The sequence below is a fragment of the Salvelinus namaycush genome, chromosome 8, assembly GCF_016432855.1.
Source record: "Salvelinus namaycush isolate Seneca chromosome 8, SaNama_1.0, whole genome shotgun sequence".
Classification (NCBI taxonomy): Eukaryota; Metazoa; Chordata; class Actinopteri; order Salmoniformes; family Salmonidae; genus Salvelinus; species Salvelinus namaycush.
Genome location: NC_052314.1, coordinates 51,509,283 through 51,536,610, shown reverse-complemented (window position 1 = coordinate 51,536,610; position 27,328 = coordinate 51,509,283). Strand labels below are relative to the sequence as shown.

At 41.6% G+C, this 27,328-nt stretch overlaps 2 protein-coding genes across 3 annotated transcripts in view; both read left to right on the top strand.

Annotated features, from left to right (window-relative positions):
* The first annotated feature begins 8,349 nt into the window (after positions 1-8,349).
* Positions 8,350-25,358, top strand: LOC120052791 (SLAM family member 5-like). 2 transcript variants are annotated; one of them, XM_038999915.1, is made up of 5 exons: positions 8,350-8,525; positions 21,125-21,442; positions 21,532-21,813; positions 21,935-22,055; positions 25,112-25,358. In XM_038999915.1, exons 1-5 carry the CDS (start codon positions 8,456-8,458, stop codon positions 25,194-25,196), a joined length of 876 nt encoding a protein of 291 aa, XP_038855843.1. In that variant the 5' UTR covers positions 8,350-8,455; the 3' UTR covers positions 25,197-25,358. The 2 variants fall into 2 exon arrangements, with proteins under 2 accessions (XP_038855843.1, XP_038855845.1); XM_038999917.1 differs by lacking the exon at positions 21,935-22,055.
* The window catches only part of LOC120052789 (NLR family CARD domain-containing protein 3-like), a 99,605-nt gene continuing 94,843 nt past the window's right edge, over positions 22,567-27,328 (top strand). The window contains exon 1 of the mRNA XM_038999912.1: positions 22,567-22,605. The gene's annotated coding sequence lies outside the window, so the exon portion shown is untranslated. The remainder of the gene's footprint in view (positions 22,606-27,328) is intronic.

Below are 27,328 nucleotides of genomic sequence, written 5' to 3'. Positions count from 1 at the left end.
ATAACTAATTATATGAAGAGTGCCTTGGTCCTCCTTTCTTTTTAATGTTGTATGCATGTTTGAAGAAAGACAAGTATATTTAGATATTAGTATTAAGCTTGATGTGCCATGACGTGTAATGGATCATGATGAACGGACATCAAAACCAACAGGCAAATGAATGTTCAATGAGGACAGCACCCATTCCCACATCCAGGATTGTCAATGAGAAGGAATGTGTGGTACCGGTGGAGAAAGTTGTGTGTGTTAGTTGTGGAGGTGCATAAGGGGCTGGAGATCGGAGGTGTCCAGTGAGAGAAAGGGAGACTGAGTTTGCCAGGGTTGGAGTAGTACAGAAAATGTATTATGCCGAAGCAGTGAAGAGAGTGGTAGAGGAAGATGTGTACAGGGTGAGGGATCCTGAGAGGATTCTTGTGAGTAGGCAGAGACCAAGAGAGAGTGATGGGAAGAACATGAGCTTCAGTAAGGTGGGCTTTGTAGCATTTATAGCCATGGTTGTCAATTATACTGCAGAAATGGATAGAAAGTCACAGAAAATAGAGGTTGTGGTGGCAGAGGCAGAGAAGTATTTGAGATTGCAAGGATTAACTGCAGACAGCTGGGGAGGTGTTGAGTGGTAGTGTTATGTCCTCTCGGACTATTGGTCTGGAGTAGGATGAGATAGGGTTACATAGTGGAATGGGTGGTGTTTTTTTTAAAGAGAGCTAATAGTTGTCAGGGCAATTTTCCTTTACCTTTTTCCAAATGTTGTAGTTTCGTATCAAATAACAGTATTAATAATTGAATGTAGGTAGGCGGTGAATGGCCTCACACACCAGTACGGTGGTGCTGTTTGCAACTAAAAGTTGGATGAATTATTAGAATTATTAGTCACTTGCAAGTGCAAAATTCTTGCAGGTCAACCTCCCAGTGGAGGCTCCTCAGAGGAGGAAGGGGAGGACTGTCCTCCTCAGTGAATTTCATACAAATAAAATTTGTGAAACATTAAAAAAAGTTATCCTTTATAGATAAAACTATACTAAATATACAGTATTTATATTCCAGTCTCTGACATTGCTCGTTTTGATATTTCTTAATTCCTTTCTTTTTATTTTGGGGATTTGTGTGTATTGTTAAAGTTAGGGGGTATTATATTATAGTCATGTTACACTGTATGAACAAGTGGGTGACCTGTACAAGTATGAGGTATGAAATGGAAATGTGATATTTATGCATATCCCACTCCCCCTGAGACACCCTCAGAGAGTGGGGGTCAGGGCCAGGGATCAGCCAATATTGACAGCGACTCTGGAGCAATTAGGGTTAATTCCTTTGCTCAAGGGCAGAACGACAGATATTTACCTTTTGGTTACTGGCCCAACGCTCCAAACCTCCATGCTACCTACAGTATTGCTCTGTTGGAGCAAGAAACATAAGCATTTAACCGCACCTGCAAAACATCCGCAAAATATGTGTATGCTACCAATAATATTTGATTAGATGTTTGATTAGGAGCACTACTTTTCATGGTTTCATTACACAACCATGCTGTTTTGAGACTTTCTACTTTTACAGTGTAGTTTCACACAGCAGCCGTCCCTAATCTTTGCTAAGACTCCACCGTGGGGAAGAGACAAATAAAGCACTTACCATATCCTCAAAATGTGAAATTCCATACAATTAATACTACTTTATTTGGCATTAGCCCTACTCTGAATCCTGAAATTTTAACTTTCAAGTAATCTAGTTTGAACAGGTTTTTAGTGCTCGTCACGTTGGCCGTGTGGCTGATGATATCAGTCAGAGATGGTGTATTTCTCACTGCCCCCGTATTCTATAATCTGTGCTTCTCTGCAGCCCCACCACATCCTGTCTAGCTTAGAGACAGAGACCCTCACTACACGTCTCCATAAAGAGAAATTTACATCATTCATCATATCGTATCTTAAAATTATTTTATGAGCATTTAATCCAATTAAGATACTATTGGTGAGCTTGTGGTGGTGTACTTCACAGCAAAAAGAAGACTGAAAGTGAGATGAGAGGCCATATAATGTTAAAATGTCAGCATGCAGCTAGAAAGTCTATTCAGTATACATTGTCAAATATTTATGTAATTTAGCAGACACTTTTGTACAAAGTGCCTTACAGTCATGTGTGCATAACTTTTTAATGAACGGGAGGTCTCGGGAATCAATCCTACTATCCTGGGGTTGCAAGGGCCATGTTCTACCAATTAGATATGGAAGACTATGCTCCCCTGAGAACTAACAGAGGGACACTATGATAACTGGTCACAGTTGGAAGCCGTCCTATTGCCTCTGACCACAGAACAACAGAAGTTATTTCCCTTTCTGTTCAGTTAAAACTAAGATTAGGTTAAAGGTTAGGCACATGAGTCCTTAATTTGACCAGTGGTGTAAAGTATTTAAGTAAAAAAATACTTTAAAGTACTACTTAAGTCGTTTTTTGGGGGTATCTGTACTTGACTATTTATATTTTTGACAACTTTTACTTTTACTTCACTACATTCCTAATTAAATGTATTTACTTTTTACTCCATACATTTTCCCTAACACCCAGAAGAACTTGTTACATTTTCAATGCTTAGCAGAACAGAAATGGTCCAATTCACACACTTATCAAGAGAACATCCCTGGTCATCCTTACTGCCTCTGATCTGGCACACTCACTAAACACAAATGTTTTGTTTCTGAATGATGTCTGAGTGTTGGAGTGTGCCCCTGGCTATACATGAATTTTAAAAAACAAGAAAATGGTGCCATCTGGCTTGCTTAATAAAAGGAATTTAAATGATTTATACTTTTACTTTTCATACTTAAGTATATTTAAACCCAAATACTTTTAGACTTTACCTCAAATACTTTTTACTGGGTGACTTTCACTTTTACTTGAGTCATTTCCTATTAAGGTATATTTACTTTTACTCAAGTATGACAATTGGGTACTTTGTCCACAATTGAATTTGACTAGCTTACTAGCACAGATCTGACTTGTAGGTCACTCTTTATGAGAGTGTCTGCTAAATGTGGGTGCAGGGGACTGTGAGCATGGTTTGTGGTGTCAGATCTCTTGCTGGAGAGAAGCTGTGCAGAGATAGAGGGCGGTTCCACATCTCCCCTATAATGAGAATGAAAGCGACTGACCCGTATAGGCTACAGCCAACAGAGAGAACAAATAAGCGATAACCACACGCTGACATAGATGGCGATAGAGAAGAGTACACACAGACGTACTAACACACACACAGACAATATGGGGGAGTTGTGGGGGTTGATGGAATCCATATACGTTGACACTCGTTCATTTTGATACATGTATTTGTGTGGCTTTACTTGAGCTAAAGCAACCACAAGGCTTCCACTCTCTCTCCGTTTGTGGGTGTTGTTTTGAGACTAACATCAGGGCCTTATTCAAAGAACCTTGCAGAGTGATGTACAGAAGAGGTGTCTGTACAGTATGTTCTATACAGCACATTTCTATCAGGACCACACCATGCTCATAGAAAGAGACATGCTACTCTGATCTGATAGAGGCAACAAGTGTAACAACTTTCAAATACAGTATTGAAAAGATGTAGCAGCTGCACTTTTTATAGCATTTTCTTTTGAACTGCATTTATTAGTCTTGGACATGAACTACCATTTACCATTCTCTCTAACGGACATTAACACTCAGTAACATCCATTGTAAATGTACCTAATACTCCTTCAGTAACCTTCATTGTATCTACATAATACCCTGGCCTGATACCCTGGTCTTCAGGCAGTTTTTCATAGGCTGTTTGAAAATATGATGCAATAGATAAGCAGCAGGTGATGGCTTTATCAATCTGGGTTTCCCAAACTCGGTCCTGGGCCCCCTCCCCCTGGGTGCAAGTTGTTTTTTCCCCCTACACAGTCGATTCAAATCACCAACTCATCATCAAGCTTTGATTATTTGAATCAGCTGTGTAGTGCTTGGGGGGGAAAACAAACCTGCCCCTAGGGGGGGGGGGGCCCAGGACCGAGCTTGGGAAACCCTGATCTAGAGATACACCAGAATAACCTGTTCAAGTGTCAAAACACCTTGATATCCTATTCAATGTAAACACATGAGATCATCCACAACAACCTTCTGAATAACACTTTGAAAATAAATATTTTTTCCAGTGTCTTTATGAAAAAAAAAAATATCGACATATTATTACAAATTGTTGGATTTACTTTTCTTTACAACAATTAATTCTACTGTCTGTCAAGTCATATTACAGCTAAACAATAATACACAATGCTACTTTTAGTGTATTGCAACACACACCAGGTTAACTTATGAAGGGAATGAGAGAGTCAGAGACCAATAAAGTTACATGCAAATATGATATTGATGATACATTCAGCACTGTATGTCTGATTGTGGACAGGGTCAATTATTCATTCAAACGTTAAAGCAGTTGATGGGCTCTTTGCCAAGGCACGTTTTAACCCCCCACACAGCTTGTTTATCCCACCCACCACTAGCAAGAAAAATCTTCTAGCTTTCACCTGGCTGAGTTAGCTGATGCAACACACCCACACAGATCTCTGGTTACCCCACACAGGCCCTCAACCCTACCACAATCTGTCTGCTCCCCCCAAACGTATTCCTGAGGAAGATGTTCTCTTTGTTCAGTCACCTGCAGCCCAGCCTCAAATCAGGGAGATTCCAAAGACTCTTCCAAGCAGCATTGTGTTACAAGTCCATTGGTTTTCCATTTCAACCAAACTACTTTCTCTCACCAACTTTGCTCTCTGCTTTTCTAAGGATTGATTGGTCATCCATCATCCATCAACATTCAAACATTCTCTGGAGAATATGAAGTGAGATAATGAATGCACACAGAATGGGTTAGACAGAATCAGCTCTTTGAGAGAGACACGTACAGGATAAGTGAACTGTGTTGGCGTCTCCCTATGGTGAATAATACTGCAAAGATGTCTGGGAACACCACCAAGGCTGCTGCTGGGATAACAGGATAGTATCTTCCTCCATGCCTCTCGTCTTTGTGTGGAGTTGTGTGGGGAAAAACAAATACAATACATGACATAGTGTTTTCAGAACCAAAACTTGAATGAAACTGTAGGCCTATATATACTGTATATACAGGGACTTCAGAAAGTATTCACACCCCTTGACTTTTTCCACATTTTGTTGTGTTACAACCTGAATTTAAAATTGATTAAATTTAGTTTTTGTGTCACTGGCCTACACACAATACCCCATAATGTCAAAGAGGAATTATGTTTTTGGACATTTTTACAAAATAACTAAAAATGAAAATCTGAAATGTCTTGAGTCAATAAGTATTCAACCCCTTTGTTATGGCAAGCCTAAATATGTTCAGGAGAAAATAATTAGCTTAACAAGTCACAGAACAAGTTGCGTGGACTTGTGTGCAATAATATTGTTTAACATGCTTTTTGAATGACTACCTCATCTCTGTACCCCACACATACAATTATCTGTAAGGTCCCCTCAGTCGAGCAGTGAATTTCAAACACAAAGAGAATTTAGGCTTTCAAATGGCTTGCAAAGAAAGCCACATTTTAGTAGATTATGTAAAAATATAAAAAACAAACGTTGAATATATCCCTTTGAGCATGGTGAAGTTATTAATTACACTTTGGATGGTGTATCAATACACCCAGTCACTACAAAGATACAGGCGTCCTTCCTAACTCAGTTGACGGAGAGGAAGGAATCCGCTCAGGGATTTCACCATGAGGCCAATGGTGACTTTAAAACCATTACAGAGCCATTAATGGATTTGATAGGAGAAAACTGAAGATGGACCAGCAACATTGTAATTAATCCACAATACTAATACGAAGCCTGTACAGAATAAAAATATTCCAAAACATGCATAATGTTTGCAATAAGCCAAAGAAATGTACTTTATGTCCTGAGTACAAAGTGTTATGTTTGGGGAAAATCCAACACAACACATCACTGAGTACCACTAAGTACCCATATTTTCAAGCATGGTGGTGGCTACATCATGTTACGGGTATGCTTGTCATCGGGAAGGACTTGGGAGTTTGTTTAGGATTTTTTTTTAATGGAATAGAGCTAAGCACAGGCAACATCCTAGAGGAAAACATGGTTCGGTCTGATTTCCAACAGACTGGGAGACAAATTCACCTTTCAGCAGGACAATAACCTAAAACAAAAGGCCAAATATACACTGGAGTTGCTTACCAAGACTACATTGAATGTTCCTGAGTGGCCTAATAACAGTTTTCACTTAAATCGGCTTGAGAATCTATGTCAAAACTTGAAAAAGTCTGTTTAGCAATGATCAACAACTAACTTGACAGAGCTTGAAGAATAAGAATAATGTGCAAATACTGTGAGAAGCTCTTAGAGACGTACCCAGAAAGACACAGCTGTAATAGCTGACCAAGATGCTTCTACAAATCATTCACTCAGGGGTGTGAATACTTATGTAAATTAGATATTTCTGTATTTAATTTTCAGAAAATGTGTAAACATTTCTAAAAACATATTTTTACTTTGTCATTATGGGTTATTGTGTGTAGATGTGTGAGGAGAAAAATCTGTTTAATCCATTTTGAATTTAGTCTGTAACACAACAAAATGTGGAATAAGTCAATGGGTATGAATGCTTTCTGAAGGCACTGAGTGTACAAAACTTTAGGAACACCTTCCTAATACTGAGTTGCACAAACTTTTGCTCTCAGAACAGCCTCAGTTTGCCGGGTCATGGACTCTACAAGGTGTTGAAAGTGTTCCGCAGGGATGCTGGCCCATGTCAACAACCATGCTTCCCACAGTTGTGTGAAGTTGGCTGGATGTCCTTTGGGTAGTGGACAATTCTTGATACACACCGGGAAACTGGTGAGTGTGAAAAACCTAGCAGCATGGCAGTTCTTGACACACTCTAACCGTTGCGCCTGGCACCTACTGCTATACCCTGTTCAAAGGCACTCAAATCTTTTGTCTTATCCATTCACTCTCTGAATGGAACACATACACAATCCAAGTCTCAATTGTCTCAAGGCTTTAAAATCCTTCTTTAACCTGTCTCCTCCCCTTCATCTACACTGATTGAAGTGGATTTAACAGGTGACCGTGGCATCAAGGGATCATAGCTTTCACCTAGATTCACCTGGTCTGTCTATGTCATGGAAAGAGCAGGTTTTCCTAATATTTTGTACACTCAGTGTATATCCCTCACAGGATAGCACACAGAAGGCTACCATGCAAGATAATGTAAACTGCAAACAGTTCACAGTGAAATTCTCTTTTCTCCACTAGAAGGTGCTCTTTAATCGATGTCCCTTCCACGGGACGGTTGAGCTAACATAAGCTAATGCGATTAGCATGAGTTTGTAAGTAACATGAACATTTCCCAGGACATAGACATATCTGATATGGGCAGAAAGCTTAAATTCTTGTTAATTTAAATGCACTGACCAATTTACAGTAGCTATTACAGTGAAATAATACCATGCTATTGTTTGAGGAGAGTGCACAATTTTGAATATGAAAATGTATTATTAAACAAATTAGGCACATTTTGGCAGTCTTGATACAGAAATGCAATGGATCATTGGATCAGTCTAAAACGTTGCACATTCACTGCTGCCACCTAGTGGCCAAAATCGAAATTGCACCTGGGCTGGAATAATACATTATGGCCTTTCTCTTGCATTTCAAAGATGATGGTACAAAAAAAATACAAAAGAACGGTTGTTTTTTCTTTGTATTATCTTTTAACAGATATATTGTGTTATATTCTCCTACATTCCTTTCACATTTCCAAAAATGTCAAAGTGTTTCCTTTCAAATGGTACCAAGAATATGCCTGACATACAGGCAGTTAGATTTGGGTATGTCATTTTAGGTGAAAATTGAAAAAAGGGGGTGGATCCTTAAGAGTTTTATAATTAACAACCTACACTCTGGTTCATAACAAGTCTACTAACCGCTCTCTATATCTCAAGAGGGATGGGTATTATAATGTAATGAGCTCAGACATGATGGCAGTCATGGATTATCCAATTTCTCACACATGCTTCTTCTTCTAAGCCTCCATCTCCTCAGGGTGTTGTGATGTTGACGGTGATGATGTGATTACTGACAGGGTAATCAGATACACCACTGTAGATGGAGTTGTAATCGTATCTCTCTACCCCGAGAGGGAGAGAAAGACTGGTGATGAGACGAGGGGTGTAAACATTTGCCCAAACGGTTGCAACTAAAACAGCAGTTTCTATTGGATAAATTCAGGTAGGTCCCTCCCCTTTCTGTTTCCTTCTGTTTAAGAAACATTTTGCAACAGAATCGTCTTAATGAATACACCACAGAGGGCTGCTGGTCTGGTTGAGTGTATTCTCTCCTCTGTACCAGGACAAGATCACATCTTTCCGGTTCTTCACAGTGCACACAACTGAACAGCTGGAGCTTTAGAGGAATGAACCATTTGTTGAGATGGAGAAGGCTTGCCAGACTGACGTCCATGCTGCTATATTTTGTCATTAATGGTATGTTTCTTTTGTTTTTACTGATTTGCTGCACTAACTAAAATTGTATGTGGGAGATGATAGATAAGTAGCCTAATGTTTTTATTTTTAAATGTTCAATGTTTTAATTAGTAACATTGGTCAAATTCAAAAATGCTAAATCATTTAAACAGTGCAACATTTACACTGTGTGTAGCCTATCACTAAGACTCATTCCAAAATAATATTCCTCCCTTTCCGGAGAGACGTCCTCCTGTATCCTGTCCAAGCATTAGACAAATATTTACAGTACGGGATAGATACAGACAGAGACTAGTTTCTAAAAACAGAGCTCTTTAATGGAAAGAAAGAGTTGTAGGATATAAAAGTTTGTGATCTATACACCAACTACAGAGTATGCCAATACTTTATTGATTCATAAACTAATTTAGATGAGAGATTAATAATATTTTGGAAACAACAGGCTGATAACCTTTTATAGTTCTCTGAGACTGAGACTGTAGCTTGTCATTTGAAACTCATTTGTGTTCTATTCGAATTTTGGCCAAATGACAGAAGTCACATGTTCACTGTGTTTAGGTTCACAGTGCCTGCCCATTGATGTTTGAAAAGACTAATGACTATGGATGTGACAATAAAACATGCACTTTTATGGACATGGCTTCATCCCCAAAATGAAGAAATTCTTTAATGGATATCAATATCTAAAAGTCATTAGGTAAAATTAAACATTAAAACTCAGTGGCATTTAAGCTACTTTCGAGGGGGACATTAAACAGGAAATGTTTGTGGTTTCCTGTGATTATGTGGTCAGTGGCTGTCTGTCACATAGATGGATGGAAGAGCGAGAGGCAGGTAGTTGGAACAGGCATTGTACTTTTTTACAAAGGTCATGGTCTGGTCACTGGTCAGCCCACCACAAATGTGATGTTCCTCTGTTCATAGCGTGAGACAAAAAAGCGGTGTTTTTTTAGGGTGTAAGTGTCTCGCTTGAATGTCTTAAAACTGAGAATGAAGACGTTCAAGAGCAATAAGAGCTACTCTAATTGACCAAAAGTATGTGGTCAGCAGTGGTGTAAAGTACTTAATTAAAAATACTTTACAGTACTATTTAAGTAGTTTTTTGGGGTATCTGTACTTTACTTTACTATTTATATTTTTGACAACTTTTACTTTTACTCCACTACATTCCTAAAGAAAATATTGTACTTTTTACTCCATACATTTTCCTTAACACCCAAAAGTACTCGTTACATTTTGAATGCTTAACAGGACAGGAAAATGGTCCAATTCACGGATTCATCCCTACTGCCTCTGATTTGGCAGACTCAATAAACACAAATGCTTCATTTGTAAATTATGTCTGAGTGTTGGAGTGTGCCCCTGAGTATCCGTAAATGAAAAAATAATAATAATAATGTTCCGCATGGTTTGCCAGATAAATTATAAGGAGTTTGAAATTATTTATACTTTTACTTTTACTTTTGATACTTTAGTATATTTTAGAAATTACATTAACTTTTGATACTTAAGTATATTTAAAATCAAATACTTTTGGACTTTTACTCAAGTAGTATTTTACTGGGTGACTTTCACTTTTACTTGAGACATTTTCCGTTAAGGTATCTTGGGTACTTTTTCCACCACTGGTGGTCACCTGCTCGTCGAACAACTCATTCCAAGATCATGGGCATTCATATGGAGTTGGTCCCACCTTTGCTGCTATAACAGCCTCACCTCTACTGGGAAGGCTTTCCACTAGATTTTGGAACATTGCTGCGGGGACTTACCTCCATTCAGTTACAAGAGCATTAGTGAGGTTGGGCACTGATGTTTTTCAATTAGGCCTGGCTCGCAATTGGTGTTCCAATTCATCCCAAAGGTGTTTGATGGGGTTGTGGTCAGGGCTCTGTGCAGGCTCTGTGCAAGTTCTTCCATACCGATCTCGACAAACCATTTCTGTATGAACCCCACTTTGTGCATGGTGGCATTGTCATGCTGAAACAAGAAAGGTCCGTCCGAAACTGTGCCACAAAGTTGGAAGCACATAATCGCCTAGAAAGTCATTGTATTGTGTAGTGTAAGATTTCCCTTCACTGAAACTAAGGGGTCTAGATCGAACCATGAAAAACAGCCCAAGACCATTATTCCTCCTCCATCAAACTTTACAGTTGGACTTATTAATTTGAGCAGGTAGCGTTCTCCTGGCATCCGCCAAACCCAGATTCATCTATCAGACTGCCAGATGGTGAAGCATGATTTCCAATGCTCAAGAGTCCAATGGCGGTGAGCTTTACTTTAATCCAGCTGACACTTCGCATTGCGCATGGTGATCTTCGGCTTGTGTGTGTGGCTGCTCGGCCATGGAAACCCATTTCATGAAGCTCCCGACGAACAGTTCTTGTGCTGACGTTGCTTCCAGAGGTAGTTTGGAACTCGGAAGTGAGTGTTGCAACCTAGGACAGACAATTTTTACACACTATTAGGCTAACGTTAACTAGCTGGCCTGGCACATCATTGCCAATGAAAGGATGTTAGGCTAGCTAGCAAGCATTTTAGCCAGGCAGCCTCGAACAACATAAACTTAAAGTGTGTAGCCTACTATATGACCATTTCCAACATGAAAGAGGAGGACGTCATTGGCGTTTCTCTACAAGTAGGGTGAGTCAACATGTTTTTTCTACTTGCATGCAAGCACGCACACACACAGCAATCAGTACCATGGACAACCCCATTATATTTAGCTTACATGGATTGGACTAAATGTTTTTTTGTATATTTTAGTTTTCACTGTTTTAGACTAAGCATAGGTGATTAGATGATTTTGGAATGCTGAAGTTGAAATGGTGATGAAATAGTGGAGGCAGCGCCTGTTTTCTTTGCGACTTGTGCTAACTCTGTGGTTCAAAATCAATAGTTGTTTAGTAGTCCGAAAATGTCGGAAACATTAACTTGCTTGACCATGCTGTAGGTCATGTAACTGTTTATTACATGCAAATGGCCATTGAATGTTTTGGTACACCTACTGGAGAGTTCTTCTTTGTCTACACCTATTCAGCATCGTTCACACACTCTTAAGCCTTAGCCTAACCCAACCAATGATTTCAAGACTAAAACTGGTGAAAGTAGTAGCCTACAATAAGGAAATACTCCACATAAAAATATACTTCATATACTCCTTGGTCTATATCTTAATCTGACTTTGAAAGTGTCCAGATAAAAATATTTAATAAATATTAGATGATGCTTACCCAGACACTTGTCTAAATTGATGGGAAAATTAATGATATAACCACCCCCCAGCCACATCTAGCTGTGGATGGGTCATTATTGTCTTGACATGTTCATGAAATAGCCAGCTAGCCAAACAATGAACCATAACACCAACCCATAGCTTCAGTACAAACGGATTGGTATAGCTAGCCACCATCCATGAAGTTTGAATCTGCAGGTAGCTAAAGCTAACCAACTAGGTTCAATGTTAGCCAGCTAGCTAACATATGGCTATAACTAGCATCTCCTTTGTTTTGTTGACTTTGAGTGAGAGGTTGAGTGCCCTCACCTCCTCCCTGTAGGCTGTCTCGTTGTTGTTGGTAATCAAGCCCACTACTGTTCTGCCATCTGCAAACTTGATGATTGAGTTGGAGGAGTGCATGACCACGCAGTCATGGGTGAACATGGAGTACAGGAGGGGGCTGAGCACTCACCCTTGTGGGACCCCAGTGTTGAGGGTCAGCGAAGTGGAGATGTTGTTTTCTACCTTCACCACTTTTTAGTGGCCCGTCAGAAAGCCAAGGACCCAATTGCACAGGGCGGAGTTGAGATCCAGGGCCTCCAGCTTGATGATGAGCTTGGAGGGTACTATGGTGTTGAATGCTGAGCTGTTGGCAATGAACAGCATTCTTACATAGGTATTTATTTTGTCCAGATGGGATAGGGCAGTGTGCAGTGTGATGGCGATTGCGTCTGTGGACCTGGAGCGGGACTCTAACCCGGAAGCTTATGAGAAAATGCCGCCATCCATCCATGGTTTCTGGTTAGGGTAGGTTTTAATAGTCACAGTGGGTACGACATCTCCAATGCACTTCTTTATAAACACACTCACCGAGTCAGGGTATAGGTCGATGTTGTTCTCTGAGGCTGACCGGAACATATTCCAGTCCGCGCGATCAAAACAATCTTGAAGCGTGGCTTCCAATTGGTCGGACCAGCATTGAATGGTTCTCGTCACTGGTACATCCTGTTTGAGTTTCTGCCTATAAGGCCTCAGAGCCTTGGATCATTACTGTTCTGTTATTATATAAATATTACATTTTGGGGTTGTGTCCACGTACAATTGTTTCATGGTCTTGCTTCCACACATTTTAAGACGTTTGTTTGCCTTGCGCAGGGCTGCATACCAAGAATTTGAAAAGATCCACCTTGATTTCTTTGTATTTTTTGTTGCATAAAGTCTGCTCTTATGGTCTCTGTGTGCTCTTTTAAAACATTTGCTTCACTGGCAATACCTTTTGCATTTTGGATTGCAAGGTTGCTGAGTTTGGGGCTTGTAAATGTATCCGTCTTAGTTTATTACAGCTGGATACAGTATGTGTTACAGCTGGTTTGCAGTTGGCTAGTTGTAGCTAGATGTTTTTCGTTCAAATATTTTTTATTGAACACATACAAGAATGGTGTATCGGTATAAAAGCCAGGTATACAGTTCTTATCTATACATAAAATAGCAGACAGAAACAAAAAGACCCAGGGTTCCGGGTACAAAACAAATATTACAAAACAAGACATACAGAACATGGACAGGTATAAAGAAAGAGGGTAGGTGTCCCCCCTTACCCCTCCCCCCCTTTATCCCTCCCCCCCTTCTTCCCCCCCTTTATCCCTACCCCTTATTGCCCTCCCCACTGCTCGGGTGGCGGTGCCAGCACACGCTGACCAAAGGTGGATTAAAATATTACAATTGAGAGTGCGTTAAAAAGTACAAATTCACAGCGCCACATGGTCTAAGTAGTAGAGGAAAGGCTGCCAGATTTGATCAAATGTTGATAATTTATTGTTCAGAATATATCTAATTCTTTCTAAGTGTACAGTGTTTGCCAATTCGCTGAGCCATAATTTGGTAGTGGGCGCTTCCCTCTTTTTCCAAAACAACAAGATTAATTTTTTTGCCGAAATGAGACTGTAAGAGATGAGTTGTTTTTGGGGGTTGGTTAATCCGTTTAGGGAATCCGACACTCCCAGGATTATCAGAAGCGGGTCTGGATCAATTGAAGTCTCCAAAACTTCCGAGAGGATCCTAAAAATTCCACTCCAGTATCCATACAAGCTAGAGCATAGGGCAAAGCAGTGGAGTAGTGTACCCTGTGCAGCCTGACATTTATCACACATAGGGGATGTATCAGGAAATATCCTATGCAGTTTGGTTTTGGAATAGTGTAATCTGTGTAATACCTTGAATTGTATGAGACGGTGTCTGGAGTTAATGGAGCAGGTGTGGATGTACTCCAAGCTATCTTCCCAGTCTGACACTGAGATGTCAGTCCCTAGTTCTTCCTCCCATTTTGCCTTAATGGCATCTGTAGAAGGTGTGCTAACAGATTGAAAAGCATCATATAAACGAGATATCAGTTTGTCTGAGGTGGGGGATGTTTTTAGGCATCCGTCAAACATGGAAGGCTTAGCGTTCCCGAATGTTGGGAGGTGTTTTCTAACATAGTCTCTGATTTGTAGGTATCTGAAGAAGTTACTTCTGGGAAGATTATAAGTTTCCCTCAGCAACTCAAAGGAAGCAAAGGTCCCTTCTATATATAAATCCCCTATGGTGCTTATCCCCAACTCTCCCCATTGCTCAAAGGTGTTATCAAGGTTAGAGGGGGCAAAGGAGGGGTTCCTGGCAACAGGGAGCATGAATGACATTGGTCTAAGCTCGAAGTGGGTTTTAATTTGCTTCCAGATTCGGACTGTGCTATGTATAATAGGATTGTTACGATAAAGTGACCTCTCCAGATTGACAGGCGACAAAATCACAGCACCGATAGAGAAGGGGTGACACTCCTCACGTTCCATACTAAGCCAGCTGGGTGACGGACGTGCGTCATCCAGTAGCTAGATGTTTTTGAATGTAAACAAAGCCTACCTCGATTGTTTTCTGTCTGAATTGTTTTCTCTTGCTTGTGTAAGTTTAGGTACTAGTTTCCCTGTCCTTTGTCCTGTCCTTTGTCCTTTTGATTGTCCTTTTTGTTATTTGTTAGCTAGCTAGGTTTTTTAGCTAACAGCAGGTAGCCAGTAGCTAGAAACTCTTAGCAACTGTTTACTCAACTGGATAGCTAACAAGCTATCAGGATAAAAGTTGTCTTCTGATGTTATATTCCTAGTCCTTCTTTATCTTTCACTCACTTGTTTTTCTCAAATGTACTCTTCCTCGAAATCATTTGAAATATAATATCTAATACTAGATATTAGGAGCTCATCCTTTTACCAGCTGCTCTTGGAACTTGAAACAATAACTCATAACTGATGTTTTGAAATGATCTGTCATTTTCCATTGAGAAATATATTTCCCTACAAAAATCATTGCAGTTGCACATGCTGTTTTATTATATGGCTACTGCAATAGCTGCGTCCAAAATAACATAGTTACAGTCACTTTTGTAACTGCAGGGTTAATGTTATATTATACTGTACAATTCAGTAATTGTGTAGTACAGGGGTAGACAACCCTGTTCCTGGAGTGCCACAGGTACTACAGGATTTTGTTCCATCTAGGCACCACACCTGACCAACTGAGCTAATTGATCAGTTCAGTTATTGCCTAAATTCAACACACCTGTCCTTCCAGGTTGGTTAAATGAAAAACATCAATTGCCTGCTTCACTCCAGGACCGTGGTTGCCCACCCCTGGTGTAGTGGTTATGTCCTAACTCTGGTTATTCTGCAGTTATACTGCAATTGCTGCATTCAAAATAACCATTATACAGCAAATACTGTAACTGCAGTTTCACAATTCAAATGAATTACAAGTTGACGGCAAAGCCAATGCTTTGTTGTTAATCGTCAGTTTTACTGTTACAGTAGCCAGCTGCAGAAATAGCCCCTCAACTGTTGCACACATTTTTTTTTAGCTGCTTTTCTCATATCAAGTCGCTGTCTGCGTGTTGTCCTTTGTTACAATCCATATAGCGATGCTGAGAAGTATGTTTATCCTAAATGAACAAGACGTTGGTATGTGAGTATGTGTGGGTGAGACATTAACTCAGAAAGATATTAGGCTTATACCGTATGCATACTTAATATCAAGTGTCTGGAGTATGTACGCTGGAGGCTAGCTTCCTTGTGCTGAAGAACATGCACTACTAGGGAGGCTATCACCACAATGATCGTCACATCACCAATTTGCATAGTTCATTTGCTTAGAGAATGTGAAAACAATGTGGAAAGTCTGTAGTTACATTCCTAGGCCTACCCACCCATGCAAAATAGCCTTCCTTTCCCAGAGCAATTTCACTTTCACTTTTAGAAATCCAAAGACCCCTATCAGGTCTACATTGATCCGACAACTGTAAGAATTATAAGAGTCACGGGTAGACATTACTGAGAACTATTCTGTTCGCTGCAGTGAAAAGTATTCATTGCAGTGGAAACTTATTTCCCCACATAGGCCTGCGTGTGAGATGGGACTGTGTGGGGCTGCTTCACAGTGTGGTCAAACAGCTAACGTGACAGAAAGGCGGACCACACGATGTAACAGACTGATGGGAAAGGAAACGACTCTGTGTTCACAAGCAGAGACACAGTCACATATTCAGATAGACAATGTATACAGTTTGCTATTGGAGGACAAATACATTACGTTCGTAGGGTGTGCATGAGTTCTCTTCTATTCACTTGTAGAACTAATACTGAAAAGTTGCTCTTGTACAATCCCAATAATATACTGTTGGGCCTATGAGCCAATAACCAGATTATTAAGCTAATGACCTGGGTAACCTAATGCCTAATTGAGCCTACCTGCCGCATACATTAAGCCTATGTCTCCTCAGAGGATGTGACCTCAAACATTTGTTCTACCTTAGTCAAGGCCTAAAACCATAGCCGTGTGAAGTACGGCCCTTGAAAAATCAGAAGGGGAAAAAAGATATGTATTTTTTTCAAAAAAGTAGTGCACTGGGCTTTTAATAGTCCTGTATAAGCGGACCTATATAGCTGTCTGTAGTGCGAGGGAAAAAACATCCACCCTCAGTCAATGAAAAAAATAGCAGTACCCTCACCCCCATACTCTTTCCTGTGGCTGTGCCAAAAACCTTCAAATCCTTTGCAATTAGCACTTTTTTATTTGGGAAAAAGAAATGTATTATTGACAGTGGTGTAAAGTACTTAATTAAAAATATTTTAAAGTACTACTTAAGTAGTTTTTGGGAGTATCTGTACTTTACTTTTTTTAATCTTTATTTATATTTTTGACTACTTTTACTTTTCCTCCACTACATTCCTAAAGAAAATAATATACGTTTTACTCCATACATTTTTCCTGACACCCAAAAGTACTCATTACATTTTGAATGCTTATCAGGACAAAAAAAAGTAAAATGCAGGCACTTATCAAGAGAACATGCCTGGTCATTCTTACTGCCTCTGATCTGGCGAACTCACTGAACACAAATGCTTAGTTTGTAAATTATGTGTAAGTGTTGGAGTGTGCCCCTGGTAAAAAAAAATCAGGTTTGTTTAAAATAAGGAATTTGAAATTATTAATAATTTTACTTTTGATACTTAAGTATAATTTAGCTATTACTGTAACGGCAGCCTTCCTCCTCTTCACGAGAAGAGAGGGTGTAACAGGGATCGGACCAACACGCAGCGTAGCCAGTGCTCAACATGTTTAATAAAACGATAAACAGTGAACACTTACAACGAATACAAAATAACAAATGTGGCAACCCGATACAGCCCTATCTGGTGCAGAGAAAACACAAAGACAGGAAACAACCACCCACAAACCCCAACACAAAACAAGCCACCTATATATGATTCCCAATCAGAGAGAACACAAAACACCTGTCTCTGATTGAGAACCATATTAGGCCAAACATAGAAACAGACAAACTAGACACACAACATAGAATGCCCACCCAGCTCACGTCCTGACCAACACTAAAACAAGCAAAACACACAAGAACTATGGTCAGAACGTGACAGTACCCCCCTCCTGAGGTGCGGACTCCGAACGCACCCCCTAAAACTCTAGGGGAGGGTCTGGGTGGGCATCTGTCTGCGGTGGCGGCTCCGGCGCTAGACGAGGACACCACTCCACCATTGTCTTTGTCCCCCTCCTTAGCGTCCTTTGAGTGGCGACCCTCGCTGGCCTAGGAACCCTCACAAAGGGCCCCATCAGACTGAGGAGACAGCTCCGAACCGAGAAGTAGCTTAGGACAGAGAGGTATCTTAGGACAGAGAGGTAGCTCAGGACAGAGAGGTAGCTCAGGACAGAGAGGCAGCTCCGGACTGAGTTGCAGCTCCGGACTGAGTGGCGGCTCCGGACTGAGTGGCGGCTCCGGACTGAGTGGCGGCTCCGGACTGAGTGGCGGCTCATGACTGGAGGGCGGCTCATGACTGGAGGGCGGCTCATGACTTGAGGGCGGCTCATGACTGGAAGGCGGCTCATGACTGGCAGGCAACTCTGGCAGCTCCTGACTGGCTGGCGGCTCTGGCGGCTCCTGACTGGCTGGCGGCTCTGGCGGCTCCTGACTGGCTGGCGGCTCTGGCGGCTCCTGACTGGCTGGCGGCTCTGGTGGCTCCTGACTGGCTGGCGGCTCTGGCGGCTCCTGACTGGCTGGCGGCTCTGGCGGCTCCTGACTGGCTGGCGGCTCCTGACTGGCTGGCGGCTCCTGACTGGCTGGCGGCTCCTGACTGGCTGGCGGCTCCTGACTGGCTGGCGGCTCTGGCTGCTCCTGACTGGCTGGCGGCTCTGGCGGCTCCTGACTGGCTGGCGGCTCTGGCGGCTCCTGACTGGCTGGCGGCTCTGGCGGCTCCTGACTGGCTGGCGGCTCTGGTGGCTCCTGACTGGCTGGCGGCTCTGGCGGCTCCTGACTGATGGACGGCTCTAGCGGCTCCTGACTGACGGACGGCTCTGACGGCTCGGGACAGACGGGGGGCTCTGACGGCTCTGGACAGACGGGCGGCTCAGATGGCGCTGGGCAGACGGATGGCTCAGATGGCGCTGGGCAGGCAGGCAGCTCAGATGGCGCTGGGCAGGCAGGCAGCTCAGACGGCGCTGGGCAGGCAGGCAGCTCAGACGACGCTGGGCAGGCAGGCAGCTCAGACGGCGCTGGGCAGGCAGGCAGCTCAGACCTGCTGAGGCGCACAGTAGGCCTGGTGCGTGTTGCCGGAACTGGTGGTACCGGGCTGAGGGCACGCACCTCAGGGTGAGTGCGGGGAGAAGGAACAGTGCGTACAGGGCTCTGGATACGCACAGTAAGCTTGGTGCGTGGTGCCGGAACTGGTGGTACCGGGCTGGAGACACGCACCACAGGGCGAGTGCGTGGAGGAGGAACAGAGTTCTGGAGACGCACAGGAAGCCTGGTGTGTGGTGTAGGCACTGGTGTTACTGGGCTGGGGCGAAGAGGTGGCGCCGGATATACCGGACCGTGAAGGCGTACAGGAGCTCTTAAGCACCGAGCCTGCCCAACCTTACCTGGTTTAATGCTCCCCGTAGCCAGGCCAGTGCGGCGAGGTGGAATAGCAAGCACTGGGCTGTGCTGGCGAACCGGGGACACCATGCGTAAGGCTGGTGCCATGTACACCGGCCCGAGGAGACGTACTGGAGACCAGATATGTTGAGCCGGCTTCATGGCACCTGGCTCGATGCCCACTCTAGCCCGGCCGATACGTGGAGCTGGGATGTACCGCACCGGGCTATACACACGTACAGGAGACACTGTGCGCCTTTCCGCACAACACGGTGTCTGCCCGTACCCTCGCTCTCCACGGCAAGCCCGGGAAGTTGGCGCAGGTCTCCTACCTGACTTCGCCACACTCCCCTTTAGCCCCCCCAATACATTTTTGGGGTTTCTTCTCGGGCTTCCTGGCCAGCCGTGTTCCCTCATAACACCGGTTCCCCATCGCTGCTGCTTCCGCTCTCCTAGCTGCCTCCACCTGTTCCCATGGAAGGCGATCCTTACCAGCCAGGATCTCCTCCCATGTGTAGCAACCCTTTCCGTCCAACACCTCTTCCCAAGTCCATTCCTCCTGGTACCGCTGCTGCTGCTGCTGCTGCCGCTGCTGCCCGTTGCTACGCTGCTTGGTCCGAGATTGGTGGGTGGTTCTGTAACGGCAGCCTTCCTCCTCTTCAAGAGAAGAGAGGGTGTAACAGGGATCGGACCAACACACAGCGTAGCCAGTGCTCAACATGTTTAATAAAACGATAAACAGTGAACACTTACAACGAATACAAAATAACAAATGTGGCAAACCGATACAGCCCTATCTGGTGCAGAGAAAACACAAAGACAGGAAACAACCACCCACAAACCCCAACACAAAACAAGCCACCTATATATGATTCCCAATCAGAGACAACACAAAACACCTGCCTCTGATTGAGAACCATATTAGGCCAAACATAGAAACAGACAAACTAGACACACAACATAGAATGCCCACCCAGCTCACGTCCTGACCAACACTAAAACAAACAAAACACACAAGAACTATGGTCAGAACGTGACAATTACATATACTTTTGATACTTAAGTAGATTTAAAACCAAATACTTTTACACTTTTACTCAAGTAGTATTTTACTGGGTGACAATTTATTATTTAGGTATCTTTACTTTTATTCAAGTATGACAATTGGATACTTTTTCCACCTCTGATTATTGATATACTTTACATCTGTGTAGATAATTACATCTGAGTCATTTAGCAGACACTTTCTATAGGCTACAGCTGCTTATAATCAGAATATTTTTGCAGTGTCCATTTGTACAGAATTCCTGCCTCTTTCCTACTGCTAGTAGGACAACCATCATGCCCCTGATCTATTTTTCTGTGTTCTCAACACAACACCTTGTTTCAACAAATAACACATAGTCTAATGCCTACAAAAGTCCTCTAATGCTGAAATGTTCCTCTGACCCTGAAATTCAGAGGATACGATCTAGGCTATTTAATTATGTTCGGTGGTAATGAAATATCTCTGTAAAGTCATGTGCTTTTTCACTGATATCCTTGACTTTTATTTGGGGGGGAAAACAACAGTCAATTGGGGAAGAACTTCCCTCACTCAGAGAATGCATTTCCATGTGAACTTAATTTCTGACAAAATATTCAACTACTAGTCCTAACAATTATTTCCTGCCCCCAACCATCACATTAGGCCTGTAAATAACTAAGAAGGACTGTGATACTAAAGTCAGTAGTGTCATTCCAGACGACTACATTATAGACGTGCATAAAAAATGAACTAATGATTGAATGTCATTGTCATCTTCAGTGCCGTCTGACATCAGATCACAATATCATGTGGATGCAGTTACTGACATGTTAAACACGTATCCTTGTATTGTGAGATTTAGTGTGCGACTGCAGTCATTGTGTTGATTTTGAGTCTGTCTCTTTCCACAGTACTCTGTGCTTCTCAGCAAACAGTCCAGTGTGAGACTCAGCAGGTGAAAGGCATCGTAGGACAGTCTTTCACTTTTCAAGAGAGGGTGATCAAGTCTGGCAATTTACTTTATGGAGAACTTGGCAGTATTGCAAATGTGTACCCTGGTAAAGAAGGCAAAATCACCCTTGAGAAGAGATTTGAAAACCGCCTCCGCTTGAACAATGTTACAAGATACTTCACTCTGTCGGACCTTCAGAAAGACGATGCTGGGAATTATACTCTGGAGATAACAGATGAAGGAAAAAAACCTACAGGATTTGAGCTCACTGTGTACAGTAAGTGTGTGTGTGTGTGTGTGTGTTGTGTATTACAAACACATTTAATATAGGTTGCAATTTCAATTTATTCATATTTTTTCTTCCAGATGTTGTTTCCAAACCTCAGGTGACGGAGTGTGACAGCAGCTCCTGTAGTGTGGGGTGTTCTGTGGACAACGAAAAAGAGGTGACCTTGACCTTGTACAGAGGAGAGGAAATACTAAACCAGACCAGCAGTCCTAACCTCACCACCGATCTATCTCTCCGTTTGGAGGTAGAGGGAAAGGACTACAACTCCACCTACAGCTGTGTGGCTGCCAACCCTGTCAGCAATGAGACAGTTCATGTCCCAAAATGTTGCAGTGAAGATGGTCATGCTAATGATGCAGGTAAGACACATTTTTAATTAAATCCATCCAGAAAATAGCATTTACCAAGTGAAAGTGAAGTGTAGTTGAGCTCATTCAAAACATACGTTGCAAAAAATAATTACCTTGTGTTTTATTTCAGACAGTGATGGGATGACTCTGGGTTTGCTTATTATTGCTGTAATCTGCGTTTTGGTTGCCTCAGGGCTGGTTGGACTTGCAATCTATCTAAAGAAGAGGGGAAATGTACACTCACAAGGCAGGTATTTATCTTTTAGAGGTGTGAGGTCACTCCCCAAAGTTAAAACAAGCTTAGCCTTTTTTTGTTCGTTTTTTTTTTACAATCAAGAGTAGTGTTTTGGAAAAGGTGGGAAATGTTTGCTTGAACACAGGATGCCGGTCAAATAAAGTGTCATATCTTCCACACTTCCTCTGCTTGGTCAGACAGTGTCATTATCCCAGACAAGTTCTCTAAATGTTGAAAAGGCAGAAGGCACACACACACACACACACACACACACACACACACAAACGCTCTCTCTCTCTCTGATAATGATTACTTGAATAGCTTGGCTTATCTGACATCAACATGACTGCAACCACAGAGACCTGTACTCATAGTAACAAATGAGTCCTGAGTGTTTACAGCACCTGTTCTGTGGGGTGAGCGTCTGTATGTCTCTGTCAGTTATTCACACCTCACCTTAGGCCTATATTAACTTTCCTTAATTTGTCTTCTTAGATTCATCCAAAAAAGTGCAAGTTGACATTGAGTATGCAACGATAACTCCTAAAAAACGAACAGATAATCAGGTTAGTAAAAATGTTACAGGCTGATAGACAATACAGCAGCTTTAGCAGCCCTGATGGCTACAACTGTAGGCTTTAGCTCTGTGCCAGTGGGTTAATGTGGTCTTGAGTTTCACAGACCACCTGAGTTTGATACCCGGCCTAATGTCATTGCAAACAGTTTTGCCCATATGATATGGTTGGGTTGCACAATGAGAAGCAACACAGCACACACCGGAGTGCCAGTTCTAGGTCCAAAAGACTTCTTAACAGCTTCTATCCCCAAGCCATGAGACTCCTGAACATCTAATCAAATGGCTACCCAGTCTATTTTCATTGCCCCCCCACCCACCTCTTTTTCGCTGCTGCTACTCTCTGTTTATTATCTATGCATAGTCACTTTACCTCTACCTACATGTACATAATACCTCGACTAACCGGTGCCCCCGCACATTGACTCTGTACCAGGACCCCCTGTACTGTACAGTTGAAGTCGTAAGTTTACATACACCTTGGCCAAGTACATTTAAATTCAGTTTTTCTGAATTCCTGACAATTAATCCTAGTAAAAAAATCCCTGTTTTAGGTCAGTTAGGATCACCACTTCATTTTAAGAATGTGAAATATCAGAATAATAGCATAGAGAATTATTTATTTCAGGTTTTATTTCTTTGATCACATTCCCAGTGGGTCAGAAGTTTATATACACTCAATTAGTATTTGGTAGTATTGCCTTCAAATTGTTTAACTTGGGTCAAACGTTTCGGGAGGCTTCCACAAACCTCCCACAATAAGTTGGGTGAATTTTGGCCCATTCCTCCTGACAGAGCTGGTATAACTGAGTCAGGTTTGTCAGCCTCCTTGCTTGCACATGCTTTTTCAGTTCTGCCCACAAATGTTCTATAGGATTGAGTTCAGGGCTTTGTGATGGCCACTCCAATACCTTGACTTTGTTGCCATTTTGCCACAACTTTGGAAGTATGCTTGGGGTCATTGTCCATTTGGAAGACCCATTTGCGACCAAGCTTTGACTTCCTGACTGAGGTCTTGAGATGTTGCTTCAATATATCCACAACATTTTCCTTCCTCATGATGCCATTTTGTGAAGTGCACCAGTCCTTCCTGCAGCAAAGCACCTCCACAACGTGTTGCTGCCACCCCCGTGCTCCACAGTTGGGATGATGTTCTTTGGCTTGCAAGCCTCCCCCTTTTTCCTCCAAACATAATGATGGTCATTATGGCCAAACTGTTCTATTTTTGTTTCATCAGACCAGAGGACATTTCTCCAAAAAAGTACGATCTTTGTCCCCATGTGCAGTTGCAAACCGTAGTCTGACTTTTTTATGGCGGTTTTGGAGCAGTGGCTTCTTCCTTGCTGAGCGGCCTTTCAGGTTATTTCGATATAGGACTCGTTTTACTGTGGATATAGATACTTTTGTATCTGTGTCCTCCAGCATCTTCACAAGGTCCTTTGCTGTTGTTCTGGGATTGATTTACACTTTTCGCACCAAAGTACATTCATCTCTTCGAGACATAACGCATCTCCTTACTGAGCGGTATGACGTTTGCTTGTACAGATGAACGTGGTACCTTCAGGCGTTTGGAAATTGCTCCCAGGGATGAACCAGACTTTTTTTTCTGAGGTCTTGGCTGATTTCTTTTCATTTTCCCATGATGTCAAGCAAAGAAGCACTGAGTTTGAAGGTCGGCCTTGAAATACATCCATAGGTACACCTCCAATTGACTCAAATTATGTCAGTTAGCCTATCAGAAGCTTCTAATGCCATGACATAATTTTCTGGAATATTCCAAGCTGTTTAAAGGCACAGTCAACTTAGTGTATGTAAACTTCTGACCCACTGGAATTGTGATACAGTGAAATAATCTGTCTGTCAATTGTTGGAAAAATTACTTGTGTCATGCACAAAGTAGATGTCCTAACCGACTTGTCAAAACTAGAGTTTGTTAACAAGAAATTTGTGGAGTGGTTGAAAAACGAGTTTTAATGACTCCAACCTAAGTGTATGTAAACTTGTGACTTCAACTGTATATAGTCTCACTATTGTTATTTTACTGCTGCTCTTTATTTATTTGTTACTTTTTTAAACATTTTACTTAACGCTTATTTTTCTTAAAACGGCATTATTGGTTAAGGGCTTGTAAGTAAGTATTTCACTGTAAGGTCTACACCTGCTGTATTCAGTGCATGTGACAAATAACATTTGATTTGATTTAATTAGTAATGCCTTTATAGTCTGTGGACTTTTAAAGTCAGGCTTCGTGGTTCCTCCCACTAGCTTTAGGAAAGGTTCTAGATGTGTTGTGTTGACTGTTGAGTTCCCTACTGCAGAACAATGAGAGTAGACAAGAGAGCGTTTCCTTCCTCTGGCACAACGTTTCTAATAAAGCATAAGATCCTTTTTTATTTTTGTTACTTTCCTAACCTCTTTTATCTCCCCTCTCTCTGCCCCTTCTTCCCCTGTCCCTCTCTGTCCTTCCCTCCCCTACCTACCTCCTTCTCCCTGCCTAGGAGGAGCGAACAGAGATCCCGGAATTGGAGTCGCACAGAACAGATATACCAGAATTGGAGTCGCGTAGAGAAAACCCTACCCTGACATCAGTTTATGATACACTCCGGTTACATCGCATGGCTGCCAGCGGGGATGTTGACACAGCATGAAGGAGAAAAACGGGAAGTCAATGGGAGGCCGAAATGATAACTGACATCCTGTAGAGGTTGGTATATCATAAAGAGGACGTTGAAACAAAATTAAAGTGCAAAAATATTCACCCAGAAAACCTTTTAGAGGCACAGTTGTTATGGGAGAAAATCCCCCTGGAACTGTTGCGCTGATGTTATAATTTCAGGCTTTCTTTGTAGGTCATTCTCACAGACCTGTCAAATAGAGGCCTCGATGACATCCACTGATACGGACCAATTCAATAACTATGCATTGAGGTAGTAGCAGGATCAGGATACTCCGTCTTTTTAAATGTCTTTTGTCCCAAATCCCAATGTATAAGTTAAAACAAATGGAACATATATTTTTGTGTTTGCTATGCTACTGCTGGTCCAAAGCTTATTTTCAGTTCTGTCTGTGCTGTTACCTACACATAGGTGCCTTCCCTGTATCTTTTATAGCTGGTCATTGTTTAGCTTGCCAGTGGATAGCAGCTGTGTACTTAACATAAAAAGAGCAGGTCTTTGAGATAAAACCACCTACTCCTTAGAGGCTATGGCTGTTAGGCTCCTTTAGAAACAAAAGTTCCATAGATATATGTTTTCCTTTCACCATGTATGTTGTATTGAAACATTTCTGAGGGGCAGATCTTGATTTTCCATTTGATCTTGAGTGACATTTTCCTCTTCTTAATGCTTTTTGCTAAATGTTGGTCTGGGCTAAATTGTAGCTCTTAATTAGCTTGTTTTGTTTATTATGACGGACCATTTATTGGTTGTCCTTGTCTATGTAGCACATCCTCCCTTAAGAATACAATCACTCCCTCCTGCAGACTCTGTACACTCTCCTTCTATCAGAGCATGTTGTGCTCCACCTACATTAGTGCAGCCTTTGTATATATCTGTGCCAGCACAGGTTACTGTGACCCGAAAATACAACATCTGTCAATACCATAGTGAGTTGTTGCACTGTAGGCTATTTCATTGTTATACTACTCTATTTCAGAGTAGTTACTGAGACTAAATATGAAGATATAATTCACTTTTCAACTATTTTAAAATAATCTCTTGACTTATTCAAACTGATAAAAATAAACATGTTGTACTGAGGTTCAATATATTAAGTCAAAGACTTACCTATACATTTAATTTAAAGTCATAAAATGTGTATATTTCCTGATGTTTAACAGTCATCAATACATCAGTACCCTTGCTTGAAATATATACATGTTTTTCATACCCTAGCACAACCCAAACTATGATGGTAGATTACTCCGTTCCCCATTTATGTTTTTGTTGTCATTTAAATCTTTGTAAACAAACAATGTATTGCTTCAGAATACCTGTGTAAACTGTCATTCCTTGAATCCATAGCTGCTTCTATTAGTTTGAGAGTGGCAACATTTCTCCAGAGACATTTCTCCAGAAACATAACTCCATGTTGTGGTTTTAATGTAACCTACTTCTAGGGTCAAATAGGAGGGACCACCGTAATTGGTTGGTGGATTCTCTATTTAGCGAGCTTAAGTCTGTGACCTTTTGTTCTGTCACTTTGCATGGCAGGCAGCTGTACATTTCAATTTTAAAAACAATTATGACTGTAAACAGTGAATGACTAACTTTTTATTTAAAAATCCTATAAAATTTCCAGCTTTGTTTTGAGAAAACGTTGGCCTTTTCTTCCAATCCTTTTCCCCCATCTAGTGGTTGAATGTTTTTATACTTAAGTCTAATGTATGCTCTGAGACAGTGTACTGTAAATTGTGTAAGTGTATCTTAAATCATGTGCAACCAAAATGTTCTCAAACATTTCTATGCTTTAGACTGTGGTCACGCATTTTTGTGCCAATGTGCCATTATTGTGAGTAAAAATTAAAATATTTGTGAAATATGTCATGTCCTTGTTATTTTTATTGTTTAAATCCCATTTGGTAGCAAAACATGAAAGCCTCATTTATCAGTCTGTGTATTTATGTTATTTATGTTCATTTTAATAGTGTTATATTACTGTATTGTTGATTATGTATTATAAATGTGTTGTGGTAGAGTGTAATAATATGTTGTGTT